The sequence below is a fragment of the Vigna radiata genome, chromosome 9, assembly GCF_000741045.1.
Source record: "Vigna radiata var. radiata cultivar VC1973A chromosome 9, Vradiata_ver6, whole genome shotgun sequence".
NCBI classification, from domain to species: Eukaryota; Viridiplantae; Streptophyta; class Magnoliopsida; order Fabales; family Fabaceae; genus Vigna; species Vigna radiata.
The window spans coordinates 19,459,711-19,475,576 of NC_028359.1; the positions used below are offsets into that span (position 1 = coordinate 19,459,711).

A 15,866-nucleotide genomic window follows, 5' to 3' on the forward strand; every position below is an offset into this window, starting at 1 on the left:
GGATCAAGCCCTGTTTCTGCTTTGTTTTGACTTTATGGGACCGGGCCCTGTTTTGACACGTTTTTGACCTTATTTAAAGGACCCTGGGGCTCTAGGTTTTGCATCCCTGGTAGAGAAGAGCATAGCAATACACTCTTTTCCCAATTCTTAGGCTTTCTTTCTCATTCTCTTTCATTGTTCATAGAGTTCCCCATGTCTATGGGGAACTAATTTCTATTTGTTGTTGGGGGATGATATAACCTTGTAAACTCTCGTGTATTTGAATTGATTCTTAATTTCATTTGATTTTTCATTAATTGTTAGAGTAATTCATTTGTTTCAGTGCTTGTTGTGTTTAACTCATTCATTAGCATTATTTATGAATTAGTCAAGTTCTTGTTTAATTACTCCTAAGGGTTATATTGCTCAAGGATGAGGGTATGAGTCTTGGTCGTGTTAATCTCTTGCTCTTGACATCTTATTACCAGTAATACTATGAATTGTATGAACTGGTAATTTGGGCATGCTTATTCGCCAAGGGATCGGGTTTAGGTAATTTAGTGAATGACGTTGGCATTAATGCATAAAGAAGAATTCCTTTATACATGAGAGAGAACTTGGTGAAATTTAACCCCAATAACGTATCTATCTCATAGTATCAACATTCGTTCATCTTTGTGCTCCTTTGCCATTGATCAATTGCATTCATATTTAATTTACTACTTTTGCATGCAAACCCAATGATATCTTTTATTTCAAGTCTTAATTAATCTTGTTATCACACGACTGTTTAGCGCCGAGAGTCCTCTGGGATACGATACTTGGTCTTACCATTTTATATTACTTGTGCGACTCAGTATACTTGTTGATTTGCCACAACATCCTCCTGTCCACTCCAAGCCGATTGGGGGTTGACCTGTAAAAAACAATCTAATGCTCAAGTCAGATTTGTGCTTCACAAGAAGGGCTTAATGTATGAAAATTATGTCAAAAGTCCTTTTACCTTGACATTAATCCTATATTTATAGGGTATATAGTAATCAAACGTATTAATTGATCATCATTACTTATTGATATACTTGTTAACTGTCCATTAATGACTGTTACCTTATTAATTAGCTTTTTATCGTCTGTCCTTACCGAGTGGTTATGGCCCTTGGTAGTCAATTAACCTGAGCGTGTACAAATAGGCACACCATATGATATTAATCCTATATTTATAGGGTTTATATTAATCAAATCTATTAATTGGTCATTATTAGCTTTTAAGATATTCGTTAACTGTCCATTAATAACTGTTATCTTATTAATTAGCTTTTAACCGTCTCTAACTAACTCTTGTCCTTACCGAGTGGCTATAATCCTTCGATAGTCCGTTAGCCTAAGCGTGTACCAATTAATGCTAAATGTTATAGTTTTCTAAATAAATGTTTGTAAAATTAATTTTGGAATCTAAAAGTAACATTCAATACGGAATATAAAAAACTTACCTCGCTAGTTACAGTGGTGCACTCTTTCTCTGAAATTGCGATCACGAACTCATTCGCCAACTGTAACATTGTGATACGCGCCTTACGAGCTTTGATCACACAGGTGGAACTATTGTTCAAGATCCTTCGAAAGGGACCTTCACTTTCACTGTTCATGTCCTCATCTTTTCCACTCTGACCACATTTTCCATCTTCTCTACAATTATGAATCATACTGCAAATTATTAAATGGGAAAAAATTCAGAAGTTCATGATGGAGCAGAATGATCAAAATCATTCCCACACTGAATGTCAAATTCATAAATCTTTCTCTTCAATTTTCTCCATAAGCGAGTCATCCCTTTTGGAAACCCGAGTTCAGCCATGCATTCACATGCTTCAAGTTCGACAAAAACAATAGCAATGGAGCCCCCATCTAGGGGCAATGTTTTTTTCCTATCAGTTGTACATATTAGGGCACTCCTTAACAAAACGTAGTAACAACATCTGCAGGGATACTATCTGAACATTAGGGGCCAAAGCAACTTCACCAAAAGAGGGCCAATGCAGCTTCACCAAAAGAGTGGGTGAGGGTTTTACATTATAGGATTTTTTAGTATAAGTATAAAATTAAAATTACATTTTATGAACTGTAGAAAGAAGCAACCAAAACAAAATAGCTAAGGGAGGTGAGCAGGAAGTGGAGTTTAGGTCTCACTTAACTCCACAAAACCGATTTGTAACGTGAGATTTGTAATCAATTTTATCATATTAGAAAGTAGAATTTAAACCTCATTCAATACTGCGACACTGACCCACTTATATATTATGAATTGGTCTTATCTTATTAATGTGTTCCAACAGTCGTTATAAACAAGTTCGTCTAAGCTGATCATGAAACCCAATTCTTACTAAACAAGTGAACAATAAGCAACTTCTTCATTTACCTCCATAACTTTCTTCCTGAATTTACATAAATGTTTTCTCATTTCTTCCTGGAAGAAACAAACACTATTGCGGAAACGCTATTTAACGTCGATTAATTTGGGCTTTTAACGTCACTTTAACAACCGACGTCTATAAGGGTGACGTCTATGGGACGTCGGAATTCGTCAGAACCGACGTCCATATATACGTCAGTTAATGATATCAACCGACGTCTATATAGACGTCCACCTATGCTTAAACCGACGTCAACATGAATATATATAGAGGTTTAAAATGACACTATATGTTCTTATAGACGTCGGACATGGAATTAACCGACGTCTAACAACGACATTGTGTTTTAGTGCAGTTTTGATTCAGGCTTTGGGAAGCATTATGTAACACTCTCCTCTCGCTAGTTTCCCCACAAAAAAAAAGCTTGCATCTTTTGAATCTTCTAGTCCTTTAAACCCAAAACCGAACTTGGGTCCATGGCTACTTCCCATTATTCAACCGCAACAGAAAAAAATTACGGTGTCGAGAAGTAACCAAGGACCAAGGTTTCATTTTGGGTGGAAAGAACTAGAAAACTCAAAAGATCGCCACTCTTTTAGTGAGGAAACTAGCAAAGGGAGAATGTTGCACTATTTTACCCAAAGAGTGGATCAAAACTGCACTAAAACACAACACAAAAAAGGCAGATTTTAATCAGTTGAACGACAAGATAATCGATAAAAAAACTAAAGAAAGTTTAAACAGTAAGCATAAGAAGAACCACGCACCTGGAATGCAAGAGATAAACAATGCAATGCCACAAGAGATAAAAAGTAAAGGTGTGCAAACGAGTAAAAGAAGAGGAGAAGCAGAGAAAAAAGAGAAGGATGAAGACGCGATAAGAAACTGAATGGCGAGAGGAGCCTGCACTCTATTTAAAATGAATTGGGGCGTCGGTTGCTCCAGAAACCGACGTCTATAGACGTCGGATCCCCTTAAACACCGACGTATACATACGTCGGTGTTTCTGTACGTCGGTGTTTCTGGGGATCCGACGTCTATTCTACATAAAGAAGTTGTAAGGATTGACGTTTGATTTCCTGTCAGGGTAGTTCATGTCGGTGCCCCTCCTAGCCGACGTCTACAACCCTCGAATTTGGTGAAAATAATCAATTACAGGAACGTAGACGTCCCTACGTTCAGAACCGATGTCTAAAATGTAGAATTTTTGTCTTCCCGCCTTCCAGATAGGCCTTAGACGTCGCCGTTTGACTAGGTGACGTGTAAGCGCCTGAGAATTAGGTGAACAACATTAATTGTAGCCCAATCGACGTCGACTTTTCAGGGGACCCGACGTCCCGGCGACGTAACCGGTTGACATTTGATTTCCTGTCAGGGACTTGAACGTCGGTGCCCTTTTTTAGCCGACGTCGAATTGACAGTCTTTTCACTACCTCTAGCATTTGGACGTCGGTTTGCTGCAGGAGCGACGTCTATTGCATTATAGACGTCGCCGAAAATAGAAATTGACGTCTATTTTACCAATATATTTACAATAATGCTATCGTGCAATAATAGACGTCGGTGTTTCACGAAACCGACATCTAATGAGTGACGTTAAACAACATTTTTGCACTAGTGAAATCAACCAGTAAGCAACCATGGTCACTGTTATAGATGGTGTTGATGAATATATTAAAGGATGGGACACCATCAGAGATTATATTAATTTCAGTCCTTCAGTTCAGATTTTCTAAGAATAACTAATCTGTGTAAATAATATATGTTGGAGTTACAAGAAAGGGGTAAAAGTGACGGCAGCCTGATGGTGGGACACGATTTTGTCTTAACTTTGGTCTTAAGGGGTCTCATTATTGCTTTATTTAGCCACTTTAATTTGTTACCAACACACAAACTAAATGTTTTATGACTATCACGTAGAATGTTTGTCATGGTATAAACTTGAATCTACATTCACATTATTATGATATGTAATTTCAACAATAGTTCAATTTTGATTTGAAATAATTGTGGTAACAGGAAGATGATGCAGTGAGGGTGAGTGAAGTGACTTCAATGGAACTTCTGCACGTGAGAAAGCAATTGATTATAAAGAATACATTCATAGTTTCAATTATCATATGCATCAATTTGTTGTTTAATACAGTGATAGAGAGAAAAGAGAATTATAATACTTAGGAACACGTATATATCACAAAAGATTATATTGTTTCATACAAGAAAATAATTAATGTGGATTTATAACTCATTAATTTGCGATGTTAGTGCACAATAGATGGAAAATGATGTTAAGACTTAAATATAAAAATTTAATATTAAACACTCACTTGTACAAAAATCATATTTTATGACGTACAAAAACGAACTATGACGTACATAGTTTTGTACGTTATAATAAGTCTACATGTTTTATGACGTAGCAAATATTTACGTTATCTGAACATATTATGACACTGTTTCTAAATTCAGTCCATCCATTTTTTTTATATGAATATTGGAGAAAATTATTTCGAATTGATATTAAGTAAAATTATCTATGTTCTCATTCACTAGTACAAAAATCATATTTTATGACGTACAAAAATGAACTATGAATGTGAACGGAAGCTTACTCTGAGATATTCAATCTGCGCCTCTATAGCGGAGATTCTGGCCGTATATAGTGCAACGGAAGCTTTGGCCATCATAATTTCTTTAGGAGTCTTCTTCCTCGGAAAATATTGCCAGACTTCAAGTTTGTCGAGCATTGTTAGTGTTGGAATAAAGAACTCCTTGAAATAATATTCAGGTTCTGTATAAACAAAAACAATAGGGAAGAAATCAGAAACAAAACGAATACGAAACAAAAATCAAACGAATCAGAAACACAAAAATCAGAAACAAAACTAATCAGAAACACAAAGGAAAAAATCAGCAAAAAAACAAAAATCAAACGAGGGAAGAATCAGAAACGCGAAGAAAAGAAAAAACAAAAATCAAAAGAATCAGAAACACAACTAAGGAATCAAAAACAGAACGAATCAGAAAATCAGCTTATTGAACATCTTCTAAGGTTTCTTCTTAGGTTTCTTCTGAATTATCTTTCAAATTCGAATTTTAGGCGCTTTCATCGTGATTGAATTAAAAAAATTATATTTATTTATTTTTACAGTTCAAACCAAATTGTTTAATGTTTTAAATAAAGATCAATTTTAATTTTATATCAAAATTGAGCATTTTTAATCCTAGAAGTAATATACTTATAAAAAATAATATTTTTTTATTAAAAGACAAATTTTTTGTTCTTTATAAATTGTCTGAAAAACTTAAAGTCATTTAGCAGTCACTAGTACAAAAATCATATATTATGACGTACAAAAACGAACTATGACGTACATAGTTTTGTACGTTATAATAGGTCTACATATTTTATGACGTAACAAAAATTTACGTTATCTGAACATATTATGACACTGTTTCTAAATTAAGTCCATCCATTTTTTTATATGAATATTGGAGAAAATTATTTCGAATTGATATTGAGTAAAATTATCTATGTTCACATTCACTAGTACAAAAATCATATTTTATGACGTAGTTTAAATTTACGTTATCTAAGTCTACATATTCATACGTCATAAAATATGATTTTTGTACTAGTGAATGTGAACATAGATAATTTTACTCAATATCAATTCGAAATAATTTTCTTCAATATTCATATAAAAAAAATGGATAGTGTCATAATATGTTCAGATAACGTAAATTTTTGCTACGTCATAAAACATGTAGACTTATTATAACGTACAAAACTATGTACGTCATAGTTCGTTTTTGTACGTCATAAAATATGATTTTTGTACTAGTGCCACTTCACTTAGAGTTTTAATGTTGTAGTACTGGTTTATAATAATTGAATTTTGAGCATCTTGGAGTATGATTTCCTCAAAGGTGATTTTTCTTGCATAGCCTGATCCACCCTACATAAAATAAAAGAATGTAAGGATAATAATTAAGATGATACCTTGAGATATTGAATGATGGATATACCACATTGACTACTGGATACATATATTTAAAGTTGGTTTTGTAAAATAAAATTATACATAAAGATAAATTATTAACATAACTAAAATATATCATAGAAAGATTTATTATTTTAAATATGTTTTTATAGAAATATTAGAGCTGTCAAAACGGGTAATCTGGCCCGGTCTACCACGGGTTGGTCACTTAGTGAGTCAATCCAACCCGGCTCGTTTATTAGCGAGCCAAAAAAGTTCGAACCCAGTCCGACCCACCACGGGTTGGTGGGTAAACAGGTTGGCTAACTGGCTCACTTAATTACAATTTTTTTAAAATAAAAAAATTACAAACTTTTTATAATTCAAATCTAAACAAATTTCACTCCCAACATGGGTGTTTAATTAATTTTGGAAATAGAAAATTTAAATAATTTTTCAAGCAAAAAGCAATAATAAATATTTTTTTATAAAATTAAAATTAAATTTTAATAAAATAAAATTAGGTAGGTGGGTTTGTGGGTCAACCCGGCCCACTACAGGTTCAATCCACATGAGCCGGGTTTAAATGAGTAAGTTGAAATCTGACCCACATAAAAAGAAATACAATTTTTTCCAATCCAACCCGGCCCGAACCCGTGATGGGTGAAGTTGACCCACAGGTTATGGCTCATTTTGAGAGCTCTAAGAAATATATGTCTAAATATGAAAAGATGAAGTATATAAAGTATTATATATATATATATATAAAAGTTACTCACAGGCCATGTCTTGATTCTTGCTCCATTTTTGGTGCCAATGAAGCTGCAATTTTGTACATGTACCTCTTCAACTGTCTCATTGGATTTATTTCTACCAAGGCTCCCAATGCTGAGTGATTCATATACATGTTTTATTATTACATGTCACACTTCCATTATTATCACATCAACTTTCAGAGTAAAGAACAATTTAACATTACAGAAACCATATATATGATACGATTTATACAAACCTTATCCCGTGGCCTCCTATGCAAAAAAGTCGAGTTGCATTGATGTAAGAAGAACCACCATTGATGGCAATACAATCATCACCTGTTGCGAGAGTAGAATCTTCGATTACTATATTTTTGGAATTGGCAATGTCGAAGCCATCAGTATTAGGACTTTTGGGAGGAGAATGGATATTGATGTGAGAGACTAATGCACCATCGCAGCCATTTACTGCTATGTGAGCTTCAGGGCTGTTACTCATTTCACAGTAAGACCATTACAAGATTGGAAACCTAAGGACTGCATCACATNCATATCAAAATTTTCAGCTACAAGGCTTTGAGATTAAGAAAAAAATTACAATATGTAGAAAAAGAATGTGATATATCATACTGTTGGCCTTCTGCATGTTCTGCATTTCTCCCACCATTGCCATCAATGATTCCTCCATCAGCATCAATTGTTAGACCATTTACATTGAATATCTGAATCCATCTGGACGAATCACCAACTCATCGTTCATAGATGGAGCAACTATCTTTCCTTCAAACTGTCACATATATAATTAGAGGAAAAGAAAACAAAAGGAGAAGAAAATTATCAAACTTGAGTATAAATTTGAGTAAATGTTTTTGTTGAGAATCTAAGAATTTAAGTGATACATCGTGTAAAAATCAGAAAATAAAGATTATATAAAGAATAATATTCATAAATAGATTGTTTTAAAATGGGTTAAAGATGGTGCTGTCTACTATAAGATAGTCTTTACATGTGCTTTGGTGACAAGAATCATTTAGATTACTTTTGTAGAATATAGAGATGAAATTCTTTACAATTTAATTTGATAGCTGTTGTAATATATGATCGTTCGGTCAACTTAATATCAAACAATTTCATCAGTCGATCCGTTAGTTGTAACTGAACTTTATAGTTAAAGAATTACATTAAACTTAAATTGATCATTACCAATTAAGTTGTGATTAGGTGGGTGTTAATCTGAACACGTTTTAAAATCTATAAATATAGGTTTGAAATATTGTGGTTAGTTATATTTAATACATATTTATTGCTAGTATTTTTGAATATTTACTAACATTGAAACTTACGGTAATAAATGTGAAGTGAAGGAAAAACTTTAACATCAGTTTGGAATTAGAAGAAAGGATCAAAGAGAAGGGTTGACTTCGACTCCACAAATCGAAACAATAACATCATTTTTTATAATATTTTGAAATAAAAAACATATTTAAATTTAATAAATACATTAATGCCAACATTGGGAGGTGGACCATGTAGGTTTAATCTTTTCACCAAAAATATTTTGTTTGAAGGTATCAATAGAGTTGCTGGTTCTTCCTCTCCACACATACCTTGCCATGCATTTGAAATTGCCTACAATCAATTAACACAAATAGTTAAAGATCACTCCATTCGATAGAGAAAAATTTATTACAATCAAATGATTATTGTAAAAAATCCAAATCTTGCTTTCATTTTAAAAGATTGTTTCGTAATTTACAATTGAATTAAAATTGTAAGATGGTATTAAAGTTTCGTCAAGGTGAAAGCTGCTTATCTAAGATCCGTTTTGAAATAAGCCATTGTCATTATAAAGAAATGTGAAAAAAAAGTATATAACACATTTACACACACATACATACATATATATATATATATATATATATATATATATATATATATATATATAACTGATATATACATTTGAATCATCAGTTGTGCCATCCCCAAGAGCTCCATAGTCCATCACATTAAAATATTTGATTTGGGTTTCATAATTGTGTTTCAGACAGAATGTGGCTGAAATAAAACCTTCATTTTTTTACAAATTCTAGAATAACACTGTTTTCTTTTTTTCTTATTTCTGAAACAATATTTATAGAGAGATAGCTTGATCCATCACTGTAACCAGTGATGAATAAATATGGAATTGGACAAAAGAAATTAAATGCACAAGTCATAATCATTAAATTACACATGTTTTTCTTTAAGGAGTAAAAATAACTTTAAATACGTTACTGATTATTTATTGAACACTAATTCCGTTTTGGGTAGTCAAAACAGTAGTAAATTAATGTTAATAATTAATTTAAAGACAAACTAATTATAATTTTTTATTTATAAAAAAAATTATTTTAAATATCAATAATTTTAAATTTATAAATTAATATAAACTAGTCACTTAATCATTGTTTGAATATTTTCTTTAAGTCATATCTTTTCTTTTCATGCTCATCATATATAATAACCGTAGTTAAAATAAATATTTTATTGAATTTATTCTCAAAGTGTTTTTTTTTTCACACAAAATTTATTAGCTATATATTTTTATCTAAACAAATATGTTTTTATTTTTTGATCATTTAAAGAAGAATTAAATAAAAGATAAGGCGTTATTTCAACATTTCATAAATGCTAACTGAAAAAAAATTCAAAAACTAATTAAAATAAAAGTTAACATTAAAGTATAACTTATTTAAATAATATATAATAAACATTTTATTATTATATATGTTAGTGAAAACACGTGTTCACTTCTTTTTAAATATTATATAAAATCCATGGAAAATTATCCATTGAAGTGACTCAACCTGTTCCAAAAAACAATAGTCTGTCCAAAATTTCCCACAAAAAATAAAAATCCATGGAAAACGCTTTTTATGAGCATACTATCCACAGAGTACGTGAAAAAAACACTATTACTCAGGAAATTTGAGTGTTTTTCACGAATTTTTACCATAAAAATTACAATTTTTCTTATGATATATTTAAATTAATTAATATACAGATTAATTATTTTTAGTTCTATAATTGATTGTTATTTAAATATTTTCTTATAATGTTTCTCAATTAAAACAATTTTAGTGACTTATATATTTTCATGATCATCCATACATAACAATAGTTAAAATAGTAAGTAGTTTGATTTTGTTGAAATTACCTTCTAAGGGTAATGATCTATACTAGTCAATATTATGTTAATAATTACATCATCTATCACTAACTAGTGGTCAAAAGTGTGTAATTGTACATCCCTATCCAATTTATTTATGATCTTCCAAACGGTAAACCATATATTTAACAAAGAATAAAGACAATTTGTTTCGAAGAACCTACACACATTATGATAGATACATATAAGCAATCCATTATTTATTTTTAAAAAGTCCTAAATTCATTGTTGCTCATCCTTGTCACATATACAGAACTCTGATGAGATCATTTATTTGGTTCTCTACTTAACGTATAATACATATACGATTGCAACACAACTACAAAAATATAACACTCTTTCATGATATTACTAAAAACTTAAAAAAGTTGCATAAATTCTAAACGAATTTATTTTACGTCATAAAATAAAATTAAAACATTCATTTATATCATTTAATAAATATTCCACTCATTAACATTTATTTAAAATAATAAGAAAACATTTTGAAAATATTCAATAATTAAAATTTATTCAAAATACAACTGAAATAAAAAAAAAAATACATTACCAAAACAATCCAAGCTCCTCACTGCGAACCATCATCTACAATATTATCTACTCACATATAATACAAGTCATACAATCATCACATATGGAAACTACAACCACAAATATGTAAGGGTCAACTAACTCGTGATAAAGGAATTATGATTATTGGAGAAATTCAAAGATATAAATTTGAAAGTGAACCTCAGTGAAAGATTTTTTTAGTTGTAATCGTCTGAATGTTTCTAGTGACTTTTTTGTGGTTATCAAAGATAAGCAATGGGAGGATCCTAAATTGAGGTGGACAAGGGAATTTATGGGCATATACTTGGAAAATGATTTTGGGGTAGGGATTGATAAAATTCTAAGATTCAAAGAAAGGTTATGTGACGATGAAAATTATGATTCTTGAAAAAGGTCATAAAAGTGGACTTAGTATATACACCCGAGTATGGACAAGATGTACAAAGATCTAAAGGAGTCCTTTTGGTGGTCTAGAATGAAAAGATATGAAGCACAGTTTGTGGTTCCCTGTTTAACTTGTTAGAAGGCTAAAATGGAACACCAGTGAGCAGGAGGCTTGTCGCAACAGTTGAAGATACCAGAATGGAAATGGGATAACACATTTATGGACTTTGTCACCCATTTTCCAAGATCAAGAGGAGGACACGACGTTGTGTGGGTGATAGTGAATCGTTTAACCAAAAAGACTCTATTTCTACCTATTAGCTTAAGAGTGTTAATGTCATGGTTAGCTTAATTGTATATCAAAGAAATGGTAAGATTGCATGAGGTACCGTCTAGTATTATACCTAAAAGAGACCCTAGAGTTACATATAGATTCTGAGAGACATTACAAGAAGCACTTGGGAGTAGATTGAGGATGAGTTATGCCTATCATTCTTAAACCGATGGACAATCGGATCGAGTTATATATTATTTGAAAGATTTGTTGCAAGCTTGTGTGTTGGATAATCTAGGAAGATATGATGAAGTCCTATCCTTAGTGGAGTTCATATATAATAATAGTTACAAGGTTAGTATAAGAATGGCTCCTTATAAAGCTATTTATGGAAGAAGGCTTACAACACCTTTTTTTGGTACCAAGAAAGGAAATTTATATTAGTAGGGTCAGAGTTGCTATAATAGACCATGGAGAAAGTTAAACAAATTCAAAATAGGCTAAGAGCATCACAAAGTATACAAAAGTCTTATATGTACACATGAGAAGGAGGCTTTTGGAGTTTTTAGTAGGATTAGCCTTTATCTTTGAAGTTTATTGGCCTGTACCAGATTATAAGAAAGATTGGGGGATAATAGCTTATAAAATTGCCTTACCTACTCAATTAGTGAACCTTCACAATGTTTTCCATATGTCCAGCTTAGGAAGTATATACCTGACCCCACTCATATCTTAGAGTCTGATGAGGTACAAATTAAAGAAGACATACCTATACGTAGAAGTTAAGCCTATACAAGTTTTAGATCATCAGATAAAGAGGTTAAAGGGAAAAGATATTTATTTAGTAAAAGTATTGTGGGATGCTAAGACCAAAGATTCCACTTGGGAATTGATGAATGATACGAAGAAAGTTTATACTAATATTTTCTCTGGTCAATGAATTTTCAAAAACAAAAATTTTTAAAGTTAGGAAGAATGTGAAACCCTGGAAAATGGAAAAATAATTATAAAAAAAGTTTTATAAATGTGAGTACACAACTATTATTATTAGTAATCAAGGACAATAGTATAAATAGAAACGTTAATAAAAGTCAGGTTAAGTTCTTATAAAAAATTTGTCTATCTCTTTGAGGAACCCTCCTTCTTCTCTCTAAACTCCTAACTTTCTGATCTTCTTGAAGACCTAAAAATTAGAAGCAAGGAAAACCCTTCCAACATATCAATTCCAACTAATCAATTTCAACTATAGAGACAGTTCAAATTCTGGTCTATTTTTGAGAAAATATGGGCTTGGCATGCACGTGACCCAAAGCGGTTGCATGTGGTTGTAACAAACTCCCTAAAATTCTTTGATCTTTGTGGTTAGAGTTGTTGGAAGAACGTAGAACCTTGAATTTTTAATTACAATTGGTGAAGTCAGTTGTGTTAAACATGTAAAGTTTTAAATTTTTTGGTTTGTTGTTGTTTGAATGTGTTGAATTGTGATAGTTTGGTGAGAAATTATTTGAAGACATTGAGATTTGAGTGATTAACTATATTCTTTATATAATAAATTTGATGAAGTAATTGAAAATAATGTTTTATTTATGTAATAAATTTGTACTATCCAATAATACAAAAATGACATTTGTTAATAATTTATTATGGTCATTATAATTTATTTGTTAAGCACATACATAATTGTAAATATATAAGATTTATTTATATATTAAATTAAAATAGAAAACTATAAACATACAACTTTCTATTGTTTTATCATATCTTTTTAAAACCTTTTTTAATACCTAATAAAAAATTAACATTATTTGATTCTTGTAGCATCCTTTTCTAAAAAATAATGAGTAAGAAAAGGATAAAGTGGTAAAATCTATTTCCAATGTTGAATCCAATCTTTTTAATAATGAAATCTTTTTCAACATGTCTTTATTGAACTTTTTATTATATCATTGTTTTATTTTGTTATACAATCCAAATATTGTTTTCTACAAAATCAAACTAATTTAAACCGTGTGTATTCTACCAAATTCCTGTGTATAAAACATTTATTATATTACAAAATATCCAATATATTTGTTGGAAAAATATTGTATCGAAACATCAAGATATAAGTGCATTAACATACTTAGTTTGGAAAAAAGAAATTGATAAAATGCATTCATTTCTTGGTAGACAAAATGAAATTGAATCCTATGGTTCCATTGTTTTTTTTAGAGAGTGTGAATATCGTGTTCTTAGTTTATATCTCTCTAGGTAAGAAAAGCATACAAGAGAGTGGTGGGATGAAAGACAATATCATGTTAGACAAGGTAGAAAATCCTCTATTCGTGATTGATATGAATTAAAAGCTTGCATGGGAAGAAAGTTTGTGCCTTCAACCATTAAGAGAAACCTAAACTAATGAGAGATTGCGTTGAAAATGTAAAAACATTTCTTGAAAGTTTAAACGACCATGGTTTCCTTCTTAGAGAACTAGAATTTGAAGTCAGATTTAAGTAGTTGAAGTCAGAATTTGATTCCTTATTTCTAACCACGTTCACCAATTGTTCTTTCATATCTACCGATTAAAGCCTTTCCCACCATTCAATCTTCAGTTTCAACTGATTAATTGGTTCAATCTCCCTTTTCAACCGTTTAATTGGTCCATATTAGGTTTCTTCCTCCATTTAAGGTTTCTCACCGAATAAACCTTAAGTTCTATGGTTCTAATGAGTTTGTTCAGAGTTTTGGACCTTTCGTTTTTGGTTTAGTAAGTTTCCTTTGAGTTAGTCTTCGATCTCGAGTCCCTGATCATTCTACTGCGTCTTTGTTTGTCGGAGAAGCTTCAAGAAGACCAGATTCGTGCTCGAGCAGCTCTAGTCTGTCCTCTCCTCAGGCATCTTCCATCAGAGTCTACATAGAAACTCAACTCCATATAGCTTAACACTTTCAGATGTTATCACTCCAAAACTACTTCATTTTGTAACCTAAAAGTATGGATAATCAAGGAAGAAGTCATAAACTTAAGATAAAGGACATATATGGATGATGAGAAACTCGAGATCGAAGACCTATGTGTTTTAAATATGTTTTCTTTATTGATAGTGTATAACTTTATGTATAAACTTAAAAATGATTAATATTGATTTTTTTAAAGGATTAATGGTTCTTGAATGTAAGACCTGTGTGTTTTTGAGGTTGGGCTTCTAAACTATCTTTCGCGAATGATTATGTCAAGATAAGTTATTTTGTGAGAAAGTTAAATTGATCTTGCATTCCAAATTAAGTCAAATTATTTTATATCACGTATATTTTATTTATTTATTATATTTTGTACAAACTAAATTGAATTTGGAAATCTTTAAATAACTTAATGATTAACTGGTTTTTATAATAATATTTATTTAAGCACATATTTATTTGTTTTAAATATAAATAAAAGCATATTATTTGGTGATACATTGATGAATCTTTAATTGCATGTTCATTTTGTGTTAATGCAACCTAAAAAATAAATGTATGTTTTCCTACAATATAGCAAATATAAAGGTTCTCCAAGGAATCAACTTAAAAGAAACCAAACATTATTAAAAAAATTTGATATATAAGATATTGAGATTAGAGTGGTACAACTTTTGTAAAGGAAATAATTTATTTTAGAAAATAAATTGAAATGTTTGTAACTAGTGATTAAAATTGAATTGATTTAGATTTAAATGACTATAATATAATTAATTATCTAATGTATATTTTTAAGTATTTAAGTTTTCATATAAGTTTCGAGATTCTAGGCAGGAGAATGGAGAAAAAAATTGTAAATGAAAACTTAAATGCTTAAAAATATACATTAGATAATTAATTATATTATAGTCATTTAAATATACATCAATTCAATTTTAATCACTAGTTAGAAACACTTCAATTTATTTTCTAAAATAAATTATTTCCTTTACAAAAGTTGGACTCTTATATATCAAATTTTTTAATAATGTTTGGTTTCATTTAAGTTGATTCCTTGGGGAAGCTTTATTTTTGCTATTGTTGGACAAACATACATTTATTTTTTAGGTTGCATTAACACAAAGTGAACATGCAATTAAAGATTCATAAATGCATCACCTAATAATATGCTTTTATTTATATTTTAAACAAATAAATATGTGTTTAAATAAATATTGTTATAAAAATCAGTTAATCATTAAGTTATTTAAAGATTTCCAAATTCAATTTAGTTTGTACAAAATCAGATATAATAAATAAATAAAATATACGTGATATAAAATAATTTGATTTAATTTGGAATGCAAGATCAATTTGACTTTGTCACAAAATAATTTATCTTAA

General features: G+C 30.5%; 1 protein-coding gene across 1 annotated transcript; it reads right to left on the minus strand.

Moving 5' to 3' along the window:
* Positions 1-832: 832 nt before the first annotated feature.
* LOC106773493 (probable polygalacturonase At3g15720) lies at positions 833-8,743 on the minus strand. The gene is made up of 5 exons (XM_014660177.1): positions 8,736-8,743; positions 7,759-7,860; positions 7,386-7,616; positions 1,470-1,683; positions 833-895 (listed from the first exon to the last, which is right to left on the minus strand). The coding sequence occupies exons 1-5, from the start codon at positions 8,741-8,743 to the stop codon at positions 833-835; spliced, it is 618 nt and encodes a 205-aa protein (XP_014515663.1).
* Between the last annotated feature and the right edge of the window lie 7,123 nt (positions 8,744-15,866).

Bases quoted from the DNA above. Each gene is read 5' to 3' on its own strand.
- LOC106773493 (XM_014660177.1), bottom strand. The intron at 7,617-7,758 runs GTATGATATATC...AATGAGTAACAG, and splicing joins GAACATGCAGAAGGCCAACA to CCCTGAAGCTCACATAGCAG. The intron at 1,684-7,385 runs GTTTGTATAAAT...AATAATTTGCAG, and splicing joins ATAGGAGGCCACGGGATAAG to TATGATTCATAATTGTAGAG.